The 24,471-nt window shown below is 48.0% G+C and overlaps 1 protein-coding gene across 3 annotated transcripts in view; it reads left to right on the top strand.

Moving 5' to 3' along the window:
* The window catches only part of cacna2d3a (calcium channel, voltage-dependent, alpha 2/delta subunit 3a), a 65,065-nt gene that overhangs the window by 17,160 nt on the left and 23,434 nt on the right, over positions 1-24,471 (top strand). For 2 of the 3 annotated variants that reach the window (XR_008695220.1, XM_055510572.1), the window contains exons 4-16: positions 3,850-3,909; positions 9,808-9,970; positions 11,437-11,568; positions 12,104-12,315; positions 13,294-13,368; positions 14,870-14,959; positions 15,259-15,372; positions 17,802-17,880; positions 19,289-19,422; positions 20,607-20,624; positions 23,551-23,622; positions 23,901-23,981; positions 24,366-24,440. Coding sequence is in view for 2 of the 3 variants with exons in the window: in XM_055510572.1 (XP_055366547.1) it covers positions 3,850-3,909; positions 9,808-9,970; positions 11,437-11,568; positions 12,104-12,315; positions 13,294-13,368; positions 14,870-14,959; positions 15,259-15,372; positions 17,802-17,880; positions 19,289-19,422; positions 20,607-20,624; positions 23,551-23,622; positions 23,901-23,981; positions 24,366-24,440 (1,305 nt within the window). In the remaining variant the exon portion in view is untranslated. The remainder of the gene's footprint in view (positions 1-3,849; positions 3,910-9,807; positions 9,971-11,436; positions 11,569-12,103; positions 12,316-13,293; positions 13,369-14,869; positions 14,960-15,258; positions 15,373-17,801; positions 17,881-19,288; positions 19,423-20,606; positions 20,625-23,550; positions 23,623-23,900; positions 23,982-24,365; positions 24,441-24,471) is intronic. The other variant, XM_055510573.1, reaches the window with a different exon arrangement.

Raw genomic sequence — 24,471 nt, 5'->3', positions numbered from 1 at the left:
TCACTCTAATGATAACGGACTGTAATGTTTGAGAAACGCCGGTTCTCCCGTTCTCCTCGCTCCCCTTTACTTCCTCTTTGTAGTCGTATGATGACACTAAACGCTTTTCCCTGTTGTTGACGCTGCACCTCTTCCTGCTCTGATCTGCAAATAATAATCACGGTCCCCAGCGAAATCGACGGGCGGAACCGAACCAACTCCGCTCCCAAACCTGGACAAATCAGAGCTTTGGACCGGTCAGACACGACCCGATGCAGAATGAGAGTTCAGCATTTACTCTCTCATCTGATTAAAAGGACCTCGCTGTTGAAGTGTATTCATTTAATACACTTAATGTCCAATAAATGCTTCACATCTGTTATTTAAACACGCAGACACACTCATCTTGATTAAGAGACACTTGGAAGTTTTGTAATCTGATACTCTTTGGGCAAAATGCTCAAATCTCCTGAATAAATGATGATTCTAAAAGCAAAATGAAGTCGGGACCTCGAGCAGAAGCGCTGCTCCGCCAGCGGCGCCTCTGGGACTGGATCCAGGGAGCGTTTGGAGCCGGTGCTGCTTCCGGCCTCCTCCAGAGAACATTCAGATTCAGGCCACTGCCCCCCCTCCTCCCCCGCCTCCCAGCGAGGGGGGAGTCACGCAGCCACGACTTAATGCAGAGCCCCGAAAAAGCCGAGCCGTCCGCTCCCAGTCAATAATGCATGCGACCCGTCTTCTGTTCTGGACGGCTATAAATGGCAGCTTTTGCCAACTTCCACCAATGTTGGTGGAGAAACGGCAGAAACAAAGCAGTCGGGATGAAACCTAGCGAGGAGCATCATCGACAGGGCGTTTGGAAGTGTAAACAAGTTCAATCCTTTGTGAGGAAAATCCCTAATCACAGGGTGTCAGAGAAGCGTCTGTGAAATGGACTGTGAGCGTGGAAGGGGTGGGATGAAATATGAAATGAGAGCAGCAAGAAGCGTTGGTTTACACAGACACCTGCACGTCCACTCCACTGCTCTGTTTCCAATTCATATTTCAGCTTCAGACTTGTCATTTTCGTGCACTGACGCTGTGGTTGGGGACAAATTGGAAACAAATCAACGAACGCAGCGAGGCTGATAGGAAGTCGGGCCGCGGCGCGTGACCCGGACCACGTGAGCGCCTCCGCCTCCTCAGACCAGAGGGCGCATCAGGGACCCGTCGTCCGGTTCGGACGCCGCACTGTAACTCTGGTGCGCGACAACCCTGTTAGCGCCGCGCGCCCGGCTTTTAGCCTGTCAGCCGGAGTGACGGCTCGGGGAGCGCGCGCACGAGCGTCCGCGTGTTTTCAGCGAGACGCCGCGGCCGCCTCTCTGCCTGTGTCACTTTAATTACTGCCGTCAGCTCGCGCTGAGCCGCGGCCGCGACAGGATGACGGGCAGAGAAAAGTCATTTCCTCTCGCCTTTTTCAAACGGCGTCATAGTCGTTGGCAGGACCGCCTATTGGCACAAACACTCATTTGAATGCGCGCGAGACGCACGCAAACACGCGGCGCAGAGACAAACGCGCCACCTGGAGCGCCCGTCGTGGTGATATGGTGGAATTGGAATCCACGGGACTGAGGAGGAGCTACCTATGTTTAATGTGTCTTTTCATATGAAAACACGCTTCCCACTCTGAAGCCTTAACTCATCTCTCGCCTGGTGCGACTGTATGAATAATCAGTCATTTTTCCTTTGGCGGTAAATGTTCCGCAGCGTTTTACTCAGACGACACATTAACGAGGCGCGCGTCCACGTGCACGCACTCCGGCCGCGCGCTGACGCACCCTCCCGTTCGGCGGCTGGCATTTGAGAGCGGCGGCGACGCGGGAGACGAGGTCAAAGGGCAAAACTCCCAACACGTGTCGGCCGAGAGCGACGCCGGCGCTCCGGGGACGCGCGCGTGCGCCGTGCGAGGATCACGCCGCCGCTGCAAAGTGGGCTCGTATCAACACAGCGGCGGCTGACATTTCGCTGGGAGTGTGAGGGTAAGCGTTCAGACCTTTGAGGGAGCGCCGTTCCGCCATTTCTCCTTCACCCTCCCTCTGTTCAAGCAGCATTATGTTTAGTCAAATGTACCTGCTGTAGGTATTTACATGTACCGTGTGTGTGCGCGCGCGTGTGTGTGTTTCTTCAGCCAAGAAGAGGGTCTTATGTGATTCTGAATGAGCCACAGAGGCCTTCACTGTGCTCTCAGTGTTTTTCTGTATCAGACCAAGAGGGAAGCAGAACTAATGTATACATGAACCCATCGCCAGTGGATCCTGGCACAGAATAATATGCAACAATGTGCAGTAGCCAGGTGTGTTGCTATGGTGAAGGAAATGATTGGTCAGGCTCTAGATTACAGTGTTCAGTTTCCAAAACAGCCTCCACACACACACACACACACACACACACACACACACACACACACACACACCTGGCTCAGCTGAAATAGGCTGGCTGATTGCGGTAGTTTTATGAGTGAAGCCATTTGAATGGAAATGCATCGTGAAAGTAGATTCTCAAAACTCACCGGCATCAAGACCAGCTGTGAATAAGGGACACGACTTGCTGTGAGAACATGCACAACTCAGCTGGGACGTAAAGGTGTGTGTGTGTGTATGTTCGCATGTATGGTTTGTAAGGGGGCAGATGAAAGGAAATAACATCATTAAATCATCAGAATACTTTATTTTAAGTTTCCCAACATCGAACTGTGCCGTCATTTACTCATACGTACATGAGCGCACCTATAATGTTTCATGCGTTGCCTCCGTGTTTTTGTATAGAATATATGTCAATTCTAATAGTTCAACAATTCATTATCCATTTTCACTATTTTTGTTACCTTTTCATATCCTTGTCATCTAATGCATTTGCTCTGAGGACTAACGGTTAGTAATGAATATGCAGCACTGAAAAACAAGTTGAATGAATGAGCTCAGTGCAGATGAAGTCATTTCTAAAGTGCAGCTCATGGACGTGCGTCTCAAGATTAACATCGTTGTAGTGGAACCAAAGTGGGGAAGACATCAGGTCGTATAGCAGAGAGGAGTTTGCTTTAAGAGGGACCATTATGTCTCATTTGAGAGTGATTACAGTGACATCATGCTTTTAGCAAAAAAAAGCTATTTACTAAAAGATGATGGTTCCCAGAAGAGAGAAAAGGAACGAGAGAGAGTCAGAGTCACTCATACCCGCACACAGCAGACGGGTGCGTGCGTGCTTGTGCGTGTGTGTCTGTGTGTGTGCGTCTGTGTGTGCGCGTCTGTGTGTGTCTGTGTCTGTGCGTGTGTGCATGCGTGCTTGTGCGTGTGTGTCTGTGCGTGTGTGTCTGTGTCTGTGCGTGTGTGTGTCTGTGTCTGTGCGTGTGTGCGTGCGTGCTTGTGCGTGCGTGTCTGTGTGTGTGTGTCTGTGCGTCTGTGTGTGTCTGTGTCTGTGCGTGTGTGCGTGCGTGCTTGTGCGTCTGTGTGTGTGCGTCTGTGTGTGTCTGTGTCTGTGCGTGTGTGCGTGCGTGCTTGTGCGTGCGTGTCTGTGTGTGTGTGTCTGTGCGTGTGTGTGTGTGTGCGTGCTGGAGCAGGTGCCCGTGTTAAACAGCATGAAGTCATGATTGAGTTTGTTGTGCTGGTGTCCAAAGGACCCGAGGCAGTCATTACCTCCGCTGCTGAATCATTTATGAAAATAGCTTCTTTTCACAGGATGACCCAGTGTCTGTGCGCTATCGGTGTCTGTGTGGTCGCACCGTTGCTCCGATGTCGAGAAATATTGGAAAAAGCAAGTTGTAAAGCTGTTTTATGTTTGACCCGCTCATTAATTGCCTGTGTAATAAATACTTGCATTTCTTTCCCGCTGCAGAGGCTGGTGGAGGCTGCAGAGGAGGCTCACCTGCAGCACGAGGAGGATCCAGACCTACAGGTGTGAGCATGTTGTAGATCTACGCCTTCACTCAACCTTCTGCATGGTTAGACCTCAATGATATGTTGTTATAATGATCGACTCTGACATGTGCATGCAAACTTACACCACATTGCCCTATTGTTAGAAATGGGGGAATGTTCATACAGACGTTGCCTCCGTACATTTTATACACGTTTGCTGCACATGCATCTTGGGGTAAACGGAGAAATCTTTCCATAACAAATGTGTGGTTTTGGATCTTTTCTTCTGTGTTATTAGTAAAGTAGCATTCACATACTGGTGTTTTAATTCTCTTGCAAGTCATGTTGTGTATTAACCCTGTTCATGTGTGTAAATCTGGAAACTGCAGCAGCCCAACATTTCTAATCACTCATCGTTAATGATTGAAGTCTGAAACCTACAGTAAATCAGGAATTATTTGGGGCATTTTATCACCGTCAGAATTCTGTTCAAGGGCTTTAAACTCTGGGAGTTCCACCTTCAGTTCCGCAGTCTTGGGCAAATGCATGCAGCTAATAATATCTGCATATAAACCCCCCCGAAAGCAGCCTCTGCTCTCATGGTTCTGCCTCAAATCCATTTGAGCAGCTTTAATTTTTAGAGTGCAGTTCGGTTTGTTTGCCTGCGTGTACGTGAGTTAAAGCGGGGGGGAACTGTGTGTGTGTGTGTGTGTGTGTGTGTGTGTGTGTGTGTGTGTGTGTGTGTGTGTGTGTGTGTGTGTGTGTGTGTGTGGTTTTGCCCTGGTTTGCTGCACATCATGCACATTTCAGGAGAGTTTATTAAAGTAGGAGGAGCGACAGTGTAAGTTTGAGTTTTAGAAATGAAATATGGGGCTAAGCCGTCTTGGGAGCGTTTCGTGCTAAACTACTTTTAAAGTCTGCGCCTGTGGCAGCGTGTGTTTACTCTGTCAGCTCTTGCAGGCATTACAGTGGAGGCCCTGTTTTTCTGCTGTCACGGGACATTAGGGAGGATCAATACTAAACGTAGCAACTGATCTCTGTCCAGTTCTGGATCTTTAACCTCTCCTTTATTTTTATTTACTTGCTCCACATGCAGCTTGAGTTCAAATAAAATTTCAACCTCACTGAATGCAATGATGCTGCATTTCACACTGGACTGAAATAATGTCCCAACTTAACTCCACGTGGCTAATTAGCATAAATTGACATGGACACGTTAGCATAAGAATGTCATTCTTCAAGCTGACAAATATTGGTGAGGCTGAAATGTCTGTTTTCAATAGAAATGTTTTCCGTAAATGGATAAAATTGTTATTTTGTGACAGTTTGATTCAAATTCACAATATGACAATGTACTAATATGACTCCTATTGTAAATAAACTGTTATTGTTTATAGGAGAATGAAATAGAGGGGAACATTTTCAGGAGAAAATCACACAACATTTTCTGAAAGTGTCACCTAATTGAATTGAGGTTCAGGGATGCGTCGGTGGGTTCCTCACTTCCTCACACACAGAACATTTACTATGACCTATTTACTATGACTAATTCGTCATGTCTCCCACCTCTTCTGGCCACTCGTGCTGCAGCTGATCCATTCAATAGAGGCTCAGACTGGGTTTTACATTTATGGGGGCTAAAGGAGTTTTTAATAAGCTGTTTGAAAAATCTTGATTTTGAACAGTAGCGCTGCATGTGAGAGCCTCCACATTGTGCTCTTGTCAAATGAATCTTTAGCTCAGTCATTATGCTGGAAACAACACTGTGTGTATTCATATTAGTAGCCTTGTGTGTGTGTTTGTGAGTGAGTGTGTGTGTGTGTGTGTGTGTGTGTGTGTGTGTGTGTGTAATGAAGTCTGTATTATTTACTCTTTGGGTTTTTAAGAGGTTTTTAGTACCTTTTTAACAAGAAATGCTGCATCCTTTCATTTTCTAATTGCTGAGTGTAAAATAAAACATTTCTGAACGGCTGTTTACATGCGTGTGCGTGTGCGTGAGCTGTGTGTGAGCCATGTGTGTAGCTCTGATGGTGGCATTGCTAATAGTGCATTTCACTGCAGAACATGGCGAATCTACGGTAATTATCACCAGCTGTGCTAAAAATACCGCATCCGTGCTGTAGGGTGAAACCTCCTCCATCACTATTTGGGGTTTATTATAAAATGTTTGTGTTTTTTTTTTTTTTTTTTTTTTTTTTTGCCATTGGATACATATTTGGCTGGCAGCGGTTTGATAGGAATTTCCTTATCTGTCTTTTCCAGAGCTCTTCTGCTGCCATGTGAAATTGGCACAGTAATCTGCTGCGATTTTCCTCCCTCGCTCTTTTACCCTCGGTGCTCATGTACTGTAAATAGGAAGGCAGAGAGCAGTCTCCCATGCCCTCTGCAGCCAATGAAATCCCCCCTTGGAGCTTGGATACAAACAGCCAATTGCCAAACCCGATGTTGACTGAAAAATCAGCCCCAATCTAATGGGAGCAGCAGCAGGAAAATGCCCAGCTGCTCTTTCCTGCCTTTGTTTCCACACCCCCCTGTCTGGGGTATTACCACGGAGTGTGAAGAGGTGGCCGCATGCTTGTTCATTTGTGAAGCGGACTTTTTCTGACTTAAATGTGCGCTTGTGTGCACGCCGTCGCTGTTCTTGCATGGCCACGGATGCAGAATCGGCTTTCGGGCATTTATTCAACGACCGTCCGACCTGTAAATCTCAAACACATCACGCACACCTGCCGCGGCACAGTACACACCTCTGCAGCGAGCATTTAAAGCCTTCGGTAACTGATGGGGGTTCTCCACTGGAAGATGGAGGGTGCTGCTGTAGACTCAGACTGATGTGTGAGGACACAGCATTAAACACACCACCTACACGACCTCTCCTCCAAGTTATTCGCTCAGCTTGTTTTTCTAGTGTCCGCGTCCTCTGGTCCTGCTTTGGAGCTGGAGGAGTGAAGCGGTGGGGGTAAAGGTGAGAAAAGGAACTGAAGTGATCACGATAGTTAAAAGTGACACATCAGGGCCAGTTTATATGAGCGTTAGGACCTGAATATGCTGCAGGTGCTGTGTGAGCATCATCCACGGTTTATCTCCACTAACCCATTCTCATCCTCGCTCCCACACTGACTGAGTGAGTGGGTGCTGATGGTGCAACGTGCGGCCTCTCAGTGTAATGCACTGCCGCGCTAGAGATCAGCTTGTTAACACCATGATCGGGGACTGCATTAGTGGCACTGGGCGCTCCTTCACTGTGATACTGCAACAGCATAATTGACCAACTCAACACATACAGTACAGTAGTACTCACACACACACACACACACACACACACACACACACACACACACACACACACACACACACACACACACACACACACACACACACACACACACACACACACACACACACACACACACACACACACGCACCATGTGTGGCCCCTGCCTCTGTTCACACACCCACTCACGCATTAGTCTAACTCAGTAGCTGATGGGTGCAATTTTAATCAAAATTAAAGCTCACATGTTGTGAATTTAAATAAGTCTATTAGCAAACTAATTAGCCACAGTGTTGTTTGACTATTTTCTTTACTCATAGTCACTATACTTTTAACAGCTAATGTCTCTTTTAGTGTTTTGTTTTGTCTTTGAAGACATTTGCTCAGAGTTTAAAACCAGAACATCTGCACAACTTGAATTGCTTCGGGTAATTAGTCATCTGAAATCTTTCCTGTTCTGCAAAGTTACCCTTGCATTTATTTTGGAGCGTGAGGAGAGGCCGTCGCCGGAGACGGAGGCAGGTGGACGGGGAGCACGACTGGACTGAGGCGGCCTCACATGCAACAATGGATGGAGCTGATAGTAATCAAAGCCTGTCAGTTAGAGCTGTGTGCATAAGGGAGTGAATCCGAGTTGAAAGCTGGGAAGAGACAGAGAGTGGCGAGAAGCTTGATGAGGCCGACAATGGGTGGAAAGAGGCTGGGCCAGTAGAAAGAGAAAAATACATGCACAGCAGCTACTGCTATTTAAATTCAGACTATACCTGGCTCGATATTAACCCAGACTAAAACTAGAGTCTGCAGATAAAGGTAGAAATCTGAATTCCTGAGAGTAAATATAAAATCACTGCGATTTTAGTTTGGATGGATTCCTGGAGAGCAGCACATGGAAAGAGACCTGCAGAGTTTGTGAAGGTGATAATCAAATTAATTAAGCCTGGCTCCAAACCAGGCAGAGTTGCCAGAGGTCAGGTGCTGAAAGCAAGAGACGGATGCAGAGGACACGCAGGCAGTTCTCCACCAGAACCTGAGTTTCCCACTGACGCTCATTCTTCCTGTAACCTCAGCAGAGTCCTGGCCTTGTGTCACCAGAACCAGAGGTCCGTTAACGCACTGGGCTGATAGGGTGCACAGTCGGTGCTTCCTCAAAGCAACACAGCACAACCCACGTCCATGTAAATGTCAACCAGTTTGGATTCAGTTCACGCCGAGGCCTGGATCAAAAGGTGCTGCGGGTGTAAAATGGTCGGTACGAGTTGAGCGCGGATCAGGTTTCACAGTCAGCGGGCAGCGAGTCAGGAACGAGCTGCATACTGATACCGTGGACCGGCTTATTGCTGACTAAAGAAGTCCATGTCCTACACAAGCGAGCATCCTCTTGTCGAAAAAGGCTGCTTTGTGCACTGAAAGGCCCGAAAGCTACTGTAGGAGCAGTGTTTGTTCAGCTTCAAACAAAGAGGCAGGTGAAAAAAAAGCAGAAATATGCATCCCAGTATTTCCTCACCTTGAAACGGCAGCGTTCCCCTTGATAAACGGCTAATAAGTCTAATCAGGCCTGATTAATTACAGCGATAGGCGGCGTGTTCGCCGGCCTAATTGACGTCTTTATCGGCGCTCTGCACCGGCCGAGGGTATGATGTGCTTCCCCACGAGTAGCTGCAGGAGTTCTCCCCATCAGAGGTCACGGCCGCTGGACTGATGAGGAGGAAGGAGCCCTGCAACGCTTCCACCGCTCTAATAGGCCTGAGCCCGGGTTCCATTTTAACACACGTTCACTCTGTGCTCAGTTGTTGCTGCCACTCGGGTCGTCCATAAAAGATCAAAGTCTGCAGTGTAACAGTCGAGTGTGAGTGATCGCACATGTACTGAGGCTTTGTATTGAATGGCACTGACCCTTCTGAAACCCTATTCTCTTGGTCATTACGGGAGAAATCAATGTGGCCTTAAGCCATGTAATCGCCAGCATTCACCTGCAGTACGCGCTGCGGCCATTGCCGCTACTGACAGAACTGAACAGTAACACGCGCTTTTATTGAAGTGGTAAATGAAGGTTGTCCTCTGATTCACAACACAGTGTGTTTTCAAGCTTCCCCACTTTATCAAGAACTGCTGTGTTGTTGATTAATCCATTTACTCAAATTGAACTCACTCGGCCGTGGTCGTGACCAAATGCTTAGTTTCATCCCGTGAGATGCGCTTCTATTGTACTCACTTCACTTTTGAGCAGATGTGGAGTCTGTTCTGCATCGACTGCAGCCTTCGCATGCTGCGCTGTTGTGTAATCTCTCAGACTTCAGAGCCCCTGGGATGCGGAGAGCCATGTGCTCTATATTTATCCAGTTCTATGATTTATTAATAGTCTCCCCAGTATGCGCAGTACTAAAAATACAGTGAGGCAGAGCAGCACATGCAGCACTGGGCTGAGGAGGCTGAGGAGGGATCTGCCGACTCAGCAGCTTTCCACCTCAGCGTGCACATCTGGGACGGTCCAGGGACTCGGGTTACCTCAATATGCAAACTGCTCTCTGACTCAGCAGTTAACTGACCCCGTCATCCAATACAGCGCATGCAAACACAGCTCACCGGGTGGAAGGTGTTGAAGCTCAGTTATTTGATTCTAAATGACCACATGTGTTTGTCCTGATGCTCCTTTCTCCCCAGTATGAATACTTCAACGCGGTGCTTATAAATGAGGTGGATGAGGAGGGGAACAGTGTGGAGCTGGGAGGAGAGTTCATCCTGCAGCCCAACGACCACTTCAACAACCTGTCGGTGAACCTCAGCCTCAGCGTGGTCCAGGTCCCGACCAACATGTACAACAAAGGTAAGCTGCCCACACGAGAGTCATTAATAGCACACGTGCATGCGCTGTGTCGAGAGGAGGATCCGCTCTGATCTGTATTAAAATGATTCACTGCTCGAGTCCAACGGATGGAGACATGGCCTGACCCACTACCAGAGACAAAGAAATTATGTGGAGGGAGAGAGAGAGAGAAAGTAATTGAGGAAAAAAGTAGGTTAAGTCAGTGTGATGGAGGAGCTGAGCAACAGATTAATTACAGCGAGGTGGGGAAAAATACAAAAGGCAAGCGAGAGTGACAGGAGGAGAGGGAGGGAAATGGAAAGGAACTGAATGGAAGCGCTGGGAGGGTGAGGCCGGTCGCTCGATGGGCCACGACAGGCAGAGGAGCGGTGATTTGATTTAACTCACATTTAAATCAGCAGAACCACACACACACACACACACACACAGACACACACACACACACACACACACACACACACACACACACACACACACACACACACACACACACACACACACACAGACACACACACACAGACACATGCACATGCATGTGATGGATCACAGGTCGAGACCACGATGGCAGACGGTGTAGCGGACCTCGGCATTCGTCAGCGGGCGAATGCCCCGCGTCGAGCATCCATCTTCCAACGCCGCTGAGGCTAACGTGCTTGATGGAACCTCAGTTCATGACAGGACCGTGCACGGGGGACGCCATGCACACGTCTGCAGCAGGTCAATGCACAGCCGACCGTCCGGGACCTCTGAACTCACCATGAGCCGCCCAATGAAGTGAAGCTGATCTCAGTGCAGCTCCTTAATCTGAGCATATAGGCACTTGTGACTGTGTAGAACCACAGGAAGAAGCGCTTTGGTTCTGTCAAATTCAAACTCGCTCCCTCATCGCGCCGGCCTCCGATCGTCGCAGACGCTCCAACTGCAGCTGAAGTGACTGTATTGTTGTGTAAATGGAGCCTGGATCCAATCCAGCCTCCTCTCCGCGCCTCTCCACAGAGGTGGATGGCTTTTTGCTATCGGGAGAGGGCTTTAGTGTGCTAGCTTCCAGAAGACTAATTCAATCATGGCTTATTGGCATGACTGTTGACAGCAGAACAATGTCGCCAGCACAGGAGATGATGGGAATCTGGTATCTGCTGTCTGTCTCTCCGTCCATTAGGCGCGTGCCTGTCTCTCTGTGTCGGGGGAATTTTCTGCCCGTCTTTCTCAGCTCTTGTCATTTTTGCCTCACTGACTCATGCTGTGAGACTGAGTCTGTCCGTCCGTCCGTCCGTCCGTCCGTCCGTCCGTCCGTCCGTCCGTCTGTCTGTCTGTCTGTCCGTCCGTCTGTCCGTCCGTCCGTCTGTCTCACCCTCCAATCTTTCGTTCCTGCGTCTGAACTGGGCAAAATTGTGTGTTTTACTCCATAAAGGACCTTCTCTCTCCTCTCCACACTTATTCTCACCCTCTTTCTGCTCCATCCTTAGACTCTGCGATTGTCAATGGAGTTTACTGGTCTGAGGCCTTGAATAAAGTGTTTGTGGATAACTTTGAGAAGGACCCATCACTCATATGGCAGTACTTCGGCAGCGCTAAAGGCTTTTTCCGGCAGTACCCAGGTAAGTGTGTTTGTTTGTGAGGGCGAGCGTTGCTTTGTAATTAACTCGCCGAGTTGCTATGTGGGGATTTTCAATGACATGAGCCGCGTGATGGGAGGAAGCGGGAGAGAAAGGAGTCTAGATATCTGAGAGTGGCTGAAGAAGATGGATAAAATTAACATAGATAAAACTCGGGCGAAGTGCGATGAATACAAATAGAAGCTTATTGAACCGACCGGTGAATGAAAATATGAGCTACACGGCACTAAATATTAAAAATATTGGACCTGCTCTGCTTTTGTTTTTTATCTTGTGACCGTCTGAACCTGTGTCTTAGTCGTCTGTCACCATATTTTTAATATCACATCTCATACCTTTGCAAATTCCTGTCTTCCAGAGACCATTGCTAGCGTCTGACTGTAGATCCTTCATGAAAGACACTAGAAACTAAAGATTTATTTCCTTTTCCTTAATGCTCAACCCCTTTTCTCTCTCTTGCACCATTATGTACAACTCAATCCTCTCGTTTATTGTCCACCGTGTGGTGTTGTTTTAGGGATTAAGTGGAAGCCGGACGAGCACGGCGTCATAGCGTTTGACTGTCGTAACCGGAAGTGGTACATCCAGGCGGCGACGTCCCCCAAGGACGTGGTCATCCTGGTGGACGTGAGCGGCAGCATGAAGGGCCTGCGGCTGACCATCGCCCGGCAGACGGTGTCCTCCATCCTGGACACGCTCGGGGACGACGACTTCTTCAACATCATCGCCGTGAGTCCACGCGCGATCTTAACGACGACTCGCGCTCAGATCAGAGGACGCGCTGGGACAAATCAGCTCCCGCTCCTGTCACGCTCGCATCGCAGCCAATTAACAGGCAGCTGAATGCAGATTTGAATTGCAAAACGCGCAGTTGTGATTGAATCCCGCTTCGGGCCCCGCACCGCCGTTATCGCGTTCCAGTCTGACGGAACTCAGTGGGTTTATACGCACGCACGCGCGTGTCTGATGATATTTCACATCAAAACGTCGCCGCTCGCTTTGCCAGGCTTCATTTACACGGAGCAACGCGTTCATTATCATTTCACATCCTAATCACATTATTTTGAAAATTATTCTTTTGAAATATTGTGGAAAAGAGGATTTAGACAATCAGGCAGGAACATATTGTTTTCCTCAACACTCTTTTAAAGGGTTTTCTTTTTTTCTCATTATATTTTTATTTGTGCTTTTACTTTCTATATGATTGAAGGACGTTCTTCCATATAACTGCATTGTAAGTTGCTGTAAGTTTTATCTGCAGTCAGGGAGTTTTCTTATGCTGCAGTTCACAGTGTTTGTACATTTGAAACACAGACACAGACGCACTGATGCATATGCACGGACAAAAGTTTGCCAGTTTTGGGAGACCACAGTTTCCTTTGTACGTCTTTGAAGTATTTTTCAAGCATTAAATGTTGAGCGCTATCACAGAGTGGCAGGCAGTGGAGACACTGTACTAAACAAACTGTGTCCTGAGAGCTTATGTGTGTGTGTGTGTGTGTGTGTGTGTGTGTGTGTGTGTGTGTGTGCGTGTGCGTGTGTGCGCGTGTCTGTGCGTGCGCGTGTCTGTGTGTGTGTGTGCGTGCGCGCGCGTGTCTGTGTGTGTGTGTGTGTGTGTGTGCACGTCATCAAGATGAGTGAAGTTGTTGCATTTTCAATATCTGAGCTGAGTCTGAGAATCATTTACCACTTTTATTGTACTTTTAGTACAATGAAGAGCTGCATTACGTGGAGCCATGTCTGAACGGAACCCTGGTCCAAGCAGACATCACCAACAAAGATGTGAGTCTGATTCCTCTCTGCCTCACCTGGATCCTCCACCAGGTGTCCACTAAACAAATGCATCTCTTCCAACATCTCCAAAGTAATTTCCCCAAGTAATTGAGTCCAGGTCAAACCTTCAGCCTCACAGCTGTTTTCCAACCAATGAATGAACCACCTTCCAAGCTCCACATGGTGGGTGGTTTGTTGCTAATGCTGCACATGTACAGTATTTAGTAGCTCTATGGATTTCATTCCAGATGGTAGTTTAATGTAGTGGAAGTCAACTAAGAGCGGAAGGCAGATAAAGCTAATGTCTTTTGCTTCAGCTGGGGACAGGAAGTGACTGAGCTGCTGTTCCAAAAATATTTCGCACCCAAAATGTAACTAGGTCATAAATACCTGTTACCAGGTTGAAATGGAAAACACATCCATCAATCCTTGTCTGTTTATTGCTCACATGTGAAATGGTTCGGGTTAAGCCTACAAAGAAATAAATAGCAAAGGTCTATAAGTTTGAAGTCCGAATGAATCATAGTACCTGCTTTCATGTTGAGGTAAATAACTTATTATCATATTTTATTTGCAAGCTGCAATTTAAGACAGTTTTGCAAATTGATTATTAAAGTCACAGCTGTGATGGTTTTCCAGTATAAAGGGTATCTGCAGCATTTAAACCTCAAACGGGCTTGATGTCTAATTTAGTGTGTGGACATTGTGCGTTCATTTTTGAGCCTTTATCGCATCACAGCAGCATTTTCAGCGATGCACACACAGAAAACGCCTATCTGAATCTATCCCTTGAGCACACTGCTGTGCCAAGGACTGAACAGGGCCTGCTGTGCTGAGACAAATCACTCTGATCTTAACTCACAAACACAGAAACCTGTCTCTTACACACTGTACAGTAATGAGTACAGTACGGAGTGGAGTTGTTGAAAAATATTAACCTTTGAAAGCATTTTCTTAACACATGTAGGTGAATAATGGTTGTTTTCTGCACATGTTCGTGTGTGCGCAACCAGTTGGCTTGTCTGTCTGTGTGTGCTCTCAAGTGAATAGGCTTTCTGTGCCCTGCACTGTGTCAGGAGACCTTCCTTCCCACATCACTAAAGAGCGTGAGGACGAGATAAATGCGCCCGCTGTACATGAAAGGAAGAGCGAGATCGGCTGTGAGCAGGATGATGTCGCTCGGTCTTAGGTTCCAAGATCCTGAAAATAGAGGCTGTCACATTGTATGAAGGAGGGTCGTTCACCTTTATATGTGGAAATGCTTTTTTGCAGATAGGTAGATGGAACCTTTCAACAGAAAGAAGGGTCCCACATGTCAACAACTGGATCAAATGGATTTATGTATGTTAACGTGGATCAGGCTATGTCTAGTACGTTGCCCCTGTTCACACATGAAAGCAGCAATGAAGCTGAAGAAGCAGGTCTTCCTCCATAAACATCAATAAGGACCCATGATTCTGTTGCCCTCGTTTTTATTGCACCTAATGATTGGCTTCTGTCCAAACTGCAGCATTTCAGGGAGCACCTCGACAAGCTGTTTGCTCAAGGCATCGGGATGTTGGACATAGCTCTGACGGAGGCCTTCAATCTTCTCAGTGACGTAAGTCACAGGCTGGTGCATGAGCGCACATTCATAGTCAAACGCAGACGCACAGGAAACAAAGTGTCTCATGCACAACGTTCATTGTCCTGTTGTAATTAATAGCAAAAAGGAAATAAACAAGACACTCGATGACTCAGGGTTCTGGCTTGAAATCCTCTTATTGCATGTTATCCTTCTCCTTTCTCTTGTAGAAATGTACTGAAAATCTGTTTTCTGTGATGTGAAAGCTTTTATCTCCATTCGGAGTGAAGAGACATTTCGCTTTTGTTCACCTGTTCACCTCTGTCTGTCTCCAGTTCAACGAGACTGGGAGGGGAAGTGAGTGCAGCCAGGCCATTATGCTGGTGACAGATGGAGCGGTGGACACATATGATGCCATCTTTGCCAAGTATAACTGGCCAGAGAGGAAGGTAGGGTGTTAGACACGCACGCACGCACACGCACGCACGCACGCACGCACGCACGCACGCACGCACGCACGCACGCACACACACACACCCCTACCTACCTACCTACCTGTGAGTGCACCGATAATGTGAGGCCCGATGACTTCACTCAGGCCTTGTTTACACCTTTGTGTTCCAGTGCTAGTATGAGCCGGTAAAGTAGTGGACTAATGCCCTCCTGTGGCTATGGAGTCACTGTGGAGAATGGGCTTCCAGACAATGTGAAGTCATAAAGTAGATCCACTGATATAATGGTATGAACGACTCAGAGTCTCTAAAACTCGTTAGTGAATTAGAAGTGATGAACGTTACTGAATGAACGGAATAAGAAGACACTATGATTGTTTTTGTCAAATATTCGTATTTTGGGCTTTGACGGGCTCCGGTCTGGGCTCCTTTTAGAGGCTTTAGACCAGAGCTAAGTGTGGCCCCGTCTCTGTGGAGCTGTCTCTGTGCCGTCCTGCGAGGTAATTGTGCCGCTCCTGTGACAGGCCACGAAATGAAATGAATCGAGGGGAGGGAGGGAGAAAGTGGAGGCAAGAAAAAGAAGCCTTTCTGCTGTAAGACAGAGCCCACGGGGTCTTCACCCCCCGCACATTTATGATCTACATATTCTCTACGCGTACAGTGCAAACCTTTATCGCCTCCGTTAATCTCATAAATACTCCTACAGAGAAAGAATCCAAAACACTTAATGTGTTGCGTATGTTAGGGAGTTTGCTGGCAGCGTGAAGCACACGATTAGTCTCACTCAGAACATGTTTCAGTGCCTTAAAACCGACGCCTTTGCTACTCTAATATTCCCCAAATGTGTGTCTGGTTGCTTCTCCGCCCACCCCTCACTCCTGTACAGGCGTCGGCACAGAGGGGACACGCTGCCAGATAGTTCCATTTAGAAGAAGCCCCGCTGGTAATGGAAGTCTTCAGTCTCTGTCACCCCCCCCCCCCCCCCCCCCCCCCCCCTCTGCTGGGGAGAAAGGGGACTGGTTGTAATGGTTTGCTCCAAGCCAGACACACAGGTGCAGCTTCAGTTCAGTGAGATGGAGATGCAGGCTCCAGCCTCTGCATCTGCCATCACTAAGCTGAGGACCCATGTATAATAAGTACTGTACTCCACTGATGGTGACGCCCTTCAATGCTCCAACGAGCTTTTTACAGGTGCACTACCTGTAACAGTGGGGATTTTCCCTCCTGCTTTAGTAGAATGCGCGTGTTGTGTCTGGAGCCACCGGTTTGTGAGTCTCACCAGTGCTCAACTGGTCCGTGTTTAATAACCAGCTTCCTGCAGCTCTCCCTCCCTCTTGGCTGCCGGTGGAAGAAAACACTTAGCTGCAAACAGAGCGCTCCCCGTGAGGCCTCTCACCCACCGTGATCAGCTCAGTTGTGCTGCCTCTGTCACTCTGGCAGTGTCATTCAAATGGCTGGGGCTTGTGTGAATAGAGGATGATTACAGTCTAGATAATGAGGGCTGCTTAAAAATGACAGCCTGACAACTGTACTTATTCACACTGGAGCTCATCACAGTTGACAACAAACCAATAATATCCATAAAAAGACAGCTCGGGCCTAGAATTGGCTGTCGGTGGTTTATGTCTTTGTTTGTAGAAGCTGTTCTAATCAACTGAATGTATGAATGGACTCCGGAGGTAATGAAACAACTCAAACTTCAGTTCCTCAGGTATTCATCCAAAATACAGTACCACGTGTACATGAATGATACTCTTTACAGCCTTCTGCCGGGTGCAGTCTTCTGTAAAGGCCCACACACACACGGAGCCATCCACACGTACATACGTCCACGTATGCAGACACACGCTGTCAGGGTGAAAAATGCAGGCATGGGAAGCGTGGCAGCTGTGGCCCCGAAGGCTTGCATCTGGTCCAGTCTGGCATCAGGCTCCACACACGCACACACACACACACACACACACACACGCACACACACACACCTGCCAACCACACCTGCTGCCACAGCCAACGGAGCACTGCCAGGCAAAAAAAGAGAGTTTGGCAGCGGAGAGTTTTGAAGATTCGAAGAGAGTTTGCGTCTTTTTCAGCCCAACATATTTACTGTGCGCTTCATCATTCGTGCTTATTCCAGTTGCAGAATTGTGATACGCTTATCTTCTAATTAAACCTTCTATCAGTTAATCCTTCACTGCATGGTTTGATGATAAAATGGTTTAAATAGTTTTTAACTTTAAATATAATCTAAAAAAGAAGTTTGAAACTTTCTTGACTCCATAATTGTGTCTATTAATCAAGAAAGGGGGGCTAATCGCCCGCAGATAAAGAATGAGCCTCTGCCGGCGATGGCTGCGTTATCTTGGCTGTGGTCGGTGCGGTGGTCCGATTAAAATGGCCGACACTCGCTATCTGCGCTCTCTCTGCAGGTCCGTATATTCCCGTACCTGATCGGCCGAGAGTCCGCCTTCGCAGATAATCTGAAATGGATGGCATGTGCCAACAAAGGTGGGATTTTACAGCACGCACGCACGCACGCACGCACGCACGCACGCACGCACGCACACACACACACACACACACACACACACACACACCTCTGGGGTTTTGGGGGGATTTTGGCACATTCGTCCGCCTGCGTTCATGTAGCTGCTCGGACATCGTGCGTTTGCCAGCGCTCATCAGTATTTGCACGTTTTGTGAACGCAGGCAGCTGCTTCCATTTGTCCAGACCAGACATGTCACGTTACATCTTATTACCTTGATGACACACTGCTTCTGAGGTGGTGTGTGCTCATGGTTCTCTACTGTAGCTTTAATTCAGGCTCTGTGTTTAGTTGTTCGGTGGGTTCACCTTCACCTCATGTGTTACTTTGATGCATCCGGACACTTTGTGTATTTTTTGCTAAACCAAGGTTCTTTGAAAGTGTCCTGATGCCCATATTGGGACCAGACGTGCTGCGGCGCTCCTGCCCCGCGTGTGCGACAGGTGTACGGTGTCACCAACGCAGGGAGCGCTCATTTCTTCTCCCTGTGCGGCTCAGCTCACCGCCCGGTGGCTCAGCCCGAAGGACGCCCTCCGCATCCACAGGGAGCAGCCATTCGTCTCCCCGCGCCGTGATGAACGGTGCCGTGGGACCGCGGCAGCGCGCGTCTCTGCAGCGCGGTGCTCGTGGTGTCATTGTGCTCCTGCAATAAGAGCCAGGTTTAAGTGTGACTGGGGCTGAGTTCACTCCCAGGTCACGTGCATGCAAAGTCTTATGATCTCGTTAGTAAGCGTTTGTTTTCAAACATGAATGCAGATGTAAAAGCAGGTTATAGGTGATGGTTCATTCATCGTGTCTGGACTGTTGAGCTGAGGTGAAGGTCATTGCTGGGAACGATGACGTTGATTTTCTCCTCCAGTGCCTCACGGTGATGGAAGCAGTCGCCGTTTGGTGGACATGTCTGTACTCTCTCTCTCTCTCACTCTCTCTCTCTCTCTCCCCCCGTCTCGTCTCTCGCTCTCTGTCCCCCTGCAGAGGCAACAGTATATCCCCCCTGCACGTACACATTAGCATCATAATGGCGGCATTACCATTGTGGGAAATGGCATCGCATTTGGTTTAGATGGTTTTTCCATTACATTTACATAGCACTTATCCATTCACAAACCCATGCTGCTTCGCTCTCACTTGTACAGCGCTGCAGGACGCCCTCCAGCTATAACTCAAGCATGTATTCAGGTTTCTGTCTGCTTCGCTGAGCAAATATCTGTTGCCGTGCTGCAGTACTGTATCCCAGATGTCATTCCTCTGCTTTAGTGAAAGAAGACGACGGCGGCAGATTTGGGAGCCTCTGAGCCTTGTTTTGTGTTAAACCCTGTGACCCGTCGGTGACAAGTTAATTGATGACGCGTCCTTTCTGGTCTCAACAGGCTACTTTACTCAGATTTCCACACTGGCAGATGTACAGGAAAACGTGATGGAGTATCTCCACGTGCTCAGTCGCCCCAAGGTGATCGATCGGGAGCACGACACGGTGTGGACTGAGGCCTACATCGATAGCACCGTGAGTTGACTGTGTGATGGCGCTGGCTACACACAGCAGGCCAATATTTATAGGACACGACCTACAATAATCATGTATGGAGAGATGTTTGTTCATCCGTATAAAAAGTACATTCACACGATGACTGAGTTTTATAATCCAATATGTTTTGCCATTGTTTGTCTCAGTGTTGTAAAAGCGTGTGTGTGTGTCTGTGTGTGTGTGTGTGTGTGTGTGTGTGTGTGTGTGTGTGTGTGTGTGTGTGTGTGCACCATCTGGTTGCAATAGCAGAATTACTATTGCAACAACACATCATCACTAGGGTTAAACTAACCTGTCTCACAATGGTCTAAACCCAGCTCACGTTCCCTATTAAGTCAATGGGTGACTGTGCGTGTGTGTGTGTGTGTGTGTGTGTGTGTGTGTGTGTGTGCATGCACGTGTGTAACATGAGCAGAACATTGGTGACTTTTCTTGCAGATTATTAATAAAAATAAAGCAAAGATAGATACTTGTTGGTTGATGATTCAGTCATTCAAAGTTGTGCGAGAACATACCGTACATGTATTTGTTTGAGCTAAATGTAACATCAACTGCAACAATGTATAATGTTGATGTCATGGCTGTAACAGTGACACAGTGTTTATACAGTTATCAAATATATTCAAGCCCCTTTTTAAATTGGTTGTATTGACAATAATTCCAAATGTGTTCTTGGCGTGTTTGCTTGGTGGCCTTTTATTGACCCCACACAGCAGCTGCTTGTCCCCAGCTGTTTCGGAACAGATTCAAATATACATGAAGACAAAGGCAAGTGTCTTCCAGCAGCAGAGGCCTCAGCACTTAAACGCCGTTCCCTTTCGTCCTCGTCCCCTTTGACTTTAGCCTCCTCCTGTCGTCCTCTGCTTGTTTCTGTTCTCACCACCTCCATCCATCCACCACAGCCCCCGTCCACGCAGCTCAGGGGCCGTTCCCTCTGCTGTGATGCTCGTGGCCATAAAGCCCCCACCTCTTGACACACGCGCTGCTTTTAAAGTTGCAGTCAAAGTCAATGCCAGTGGATTTAACACACCCACTGGTGCTGGAAGTCAGTGCGGTGGAAATTGCACTGTAAGGCTTTCTGACACTTATGCACAAACATATTGACCCTTTCTTTCCTCCCCTTCCCTCTTGTCTCCTCCCCTCGCCTTTAATGTGTTCTCCAGCTCCCCCAAGCACAAAAGGTAACACTTCTGGTTGGAGGTCATCGCTGTGCTGTGCTGTTTTGAGGGCTGGTGTGTGTTCATGTGCATGTGCATTCTGGTCTCTGGTCTTTTTTTCGTGCCGACAGCATAATTTGGGAGAACTAACCATAGTGACTCATGGCATTTTTACTGTGTGTCGTGTGGTGTGTCACTCGTCGACCCCCCCCCCGATTCAAACCATGCATTGTGGTCGTCGCTGGCTCAGGGGCCTCTTCTGCACGTCTGTGCACACGTCTGTGCACACCTCACACTCACTGGTCATTGGTGGTAATGTGTCCATGCTCGTGTCTGCCCGGCCGGTGGTGTGACCGCGTGTGTGTGTGTGTGTGTGAATGCGAGGCTCCTCCCACGGTGTGAAAGCAGGGTGGCCTGTGCTGTTTGTGTTGGTAGCCTCCTCCAGGAGCAGCCGCGTTGTCGTCTTCTGGTTGGAAACCCGGCAGCCTTTGGCGACTGGCAGGATGATCTGTGCCGGCGCCGCTTTATCATCTCTGGTGTTTTATGAGTCATGTGCGGGTCGAGATAAGCAGCTCTACGAGCGTAACAGCCGTGATGGTGGAACGGAAGCACGCTTCCGCACAGAGCAGTGGCAGGACACGTGTCAGTGGGACCGACCCGAGCTGCAGAACACAGACTCACATGCCCTCGGTCTGACACGATAACTGGTATTAGCAGGAAATATGGATGCGTTGCATGTAATCACCCACGTGCAGCTCTGGCACTGGTGTAGTAAGAACATATGCACAAGAAGGAGGTGAAGCAGACGCTTCCTAGCGATAGGGTCTGATTTGGCTCATTGCATTTACAGTATATGGAAGGTTTGGGTGAGTCCTCTTCATCTTATCCTCTTCCTCCCCATCCTGACCTGATATTCATCCTTTCCTCTTTCCCTCCACCTGTCCGCTCCCCTCCCTCCCCCTCCCGTCCTTCGTCTCGCCAGCGTCATCCATCATAATCTGCCTCGTTTGGCTTTGTTTCCCATTCGAGTGTGTGAACTGAAACCGGGGCTTCAGGTTGATGGGAGGGGCAGTTGTGAGAGGAGTGTGTCTGAGCACAAGCAGATAGAACAAATGTAGGAGATTTAAAGTTACCGCTGGGGAACCTCTAAGTAAAAGTGTGAGATGAAAACAATATACCTGGTTAATGTAGGAAGGTTTTATCCCAATCCACTTTAACGTAGTAAGTGATCATAATAAATAATGACTTGGGTAACGCAGAGCTTTCATAAAAACCCATTTGTCCCAACTCTGCCCCCTGTACAGTAGTTATGGTTTGCTTTTCCCACAGGGCTCACTGTGCACAGACCCACGTCATTAAGCTCGGACTCCAAGGAAACGAGGGTCACCTCATCCCCTGCACACGATTTGTCACAACCTGGATTATGAGGTGTCCTGTGAGACCCGCCGCATGGGTTGGGGCCATGTGTGCGAGTCCTCTGAGTGCTGTAACCACACCTCGCTTACTCTGATACAGATGAACCACAGAGCCTGACGAGGCGTTCAGGCGCCGTACGGATGCGTGACCCTGCGTTAGCGATTGCAGGTCATGTGAAGTTTGCAGAGTCACGTCCTAGACACAAGGGCTTGTTCATGCTGGGAGCGGCTCCTTCGGGGCTGAAGGCCTCCTTCCTCTCACTGGCTATTGTAATTGGGCAGGGTTAAAGGTCAGCTTTCATCACCTGGGTACAGCATGCGAGGAACATGATAGCTGCGTGGCTGTAGTTGTGGCTTTGCCTCCACCAGACGAGCTGCTTTTCTCTGTGGTATCATCCTAATAACAGGATGTCGCTTCCTACAGCGGGCGGCCGAGCTTGTTTTCCGTACGTACCCACATACCAGAAATAAAGGCTCTCAAATGTGTCCACACTTGATGGGACTTCCCAACACCAGTGCATGGAGATACACAATTAATGTTTACAGCGAGATGATATATGATCCAACAGGCCTGTGCTGGAAATAGCTTTGGTATTTTTAGATGAGGTTCTGCTCATTTCTCCTCTGATCGATCTTCTCCTGCAGCAGGCTGTCTATTGTTACAGCTGGTGTACTTAGACGTGCTTTGTTCCCCCTTTGATGTCCAATACTGCCTTCTGGATTGCTATTACCAGCTGTCTGATCTCAGGTCACCAGCTCCCCTTTCGCCAGTGTCTAAGGGAGACAGAATGGATGCTAGCAGCTTCCTGTCATTAGCCGTTATTACTGGTGGGAAAGGGGGTGAGTGCTGCAGGAAGGAGAGTGGAGGCAGGTGGGGACTGATTAAACGTCTCATTTCCATAGGATCCTTTATTTAAGCCAGCGTAACAGGATACAATATAGATTATCAAAAATAACATAAGAAATTATTTTTGTTTCTTACAATTCTTTGTAATTGACTCTCAAAGTTTTCCGAGCAGACAAGGTCGGACTCCTCTTCGCTGAGTATGAAGCCTTCCTTCAGTCTCCTCAAACCAGTGTTGAGCTTTCATCTCTAATTGATATCTTGGTGAGATACAGCCACTGGAAAGATAAATATAATTATTCAGGCTCTCTTTGGGGACGGAAGATGCCCAGATCCAAACTACGAGCGCTGCCTTTGAATAAGCTCATCCTGCAGCAGATCAAAGCGAAGCTGTGATTGAACGCATTCTGAGGTGAAGAATAAACATGAATAAAACATGTCAAGAAAGTTTAGTGTCCCTCAGGAAGACACTATGATGAGGTGTGATGGAGAATCCCTGTGCGCTTCACTAATTAAGGAAGAGGTATTGTGCAGTTGGAAATAATGTCACCAGACGAGATGCTTCATAAAATTTACATCATGACATAAAAAAGTGTGTTTTGTGTGTAACTGTAAAATGAATGCTTCATTATGAGCTCCTGTCTTCGTCCCTCTCTCTCTTTTACTATTTGTTTTTTAATGACTTGTTCAGCTGGACGACGGCCAAGGCCCGGTTCTGATGACCACAGTGGCCATGCCAGTGTTCAGCACCAAAAATGAGACGGTGAGTTTACGCGTTTACGAAGAGTCCGATAAAATCAGGAGCAGCCATTACATTTTTGCGTTTGCAATTACTTCCTGCATAATTTACGAGTAATTAGGTTTTTATAGAATGGGCACAAATTGTGAAATAATGACTAATTTCGCTTTGATTGGTGTCTGAGAATTAGGACGCCTCAGAGCTTCGCTAATTGAATACATATTGCTGATATGTATCAGTCGTCTTCAGTCACAAACAGTGGATCTGTGCAAATGGAGCGCGTTTGATGTGTGTGCTTCCAGAGGAAGAGTGGCATCCTGTTGGGGGTGGTCGGGACGGACGTGCCCGTCTCTGAGCTGCTCAAGACAATCCCCAAGTTTAAGGTACAGTAGCCCACTCAGTGATTACACACATACCACACCCACACTAGGCCAGTGGCATTTTGGAGACTGGGATTTGAGCCTCGTATCCGCACACCAGCTTAACTTTAAACCAACTGGCAGATAAACCAAATGGTTTTTTTCCTGCTTATATTAATTAATGCGGTTGATGGTGTTTCCCCACCTCGTGCCCCAGCCTGATTTCTTTTAGTTGCACCCTTGGTGGGTTCTTACCATTATGACATCATTAGATGTGCATTGTGCAGCTCTGTGTTTCGGCACAATGATAAATACGTCGCCTGTGCAAAATTACAAAGAGCTTGATTAACTGGGATTTCTAATGGCTGCTCATACACCAATCTGGTTTGCACTTGTTTTTCCTCCTAGCTGGGCATTCACGGCTACGCTTTCGCAATCACCAACAACGGCTACATCCTCACCCACCCGGATCTACGGCCTCTTGTGAGTAGCGCTGCCTCTGTAATAAATGAGC

This window comes from Betta splendens, chromosome 7 (assembly GCF_900634795.4).
Source record: "Betta splendens chromosome 7, fBetSpl5.4, whole genome shotgun sequence".
In the NCBI taxonomy this organism is placed as follows: Eukaryota; Metazoa; Chordata; class Actinopteri; order Anabantiformes; family Osphronemidae; genus Betta; species Betta splendens.
This window is presented reverse-complemented; position numbering and strand designations above follow the sequence as displayed.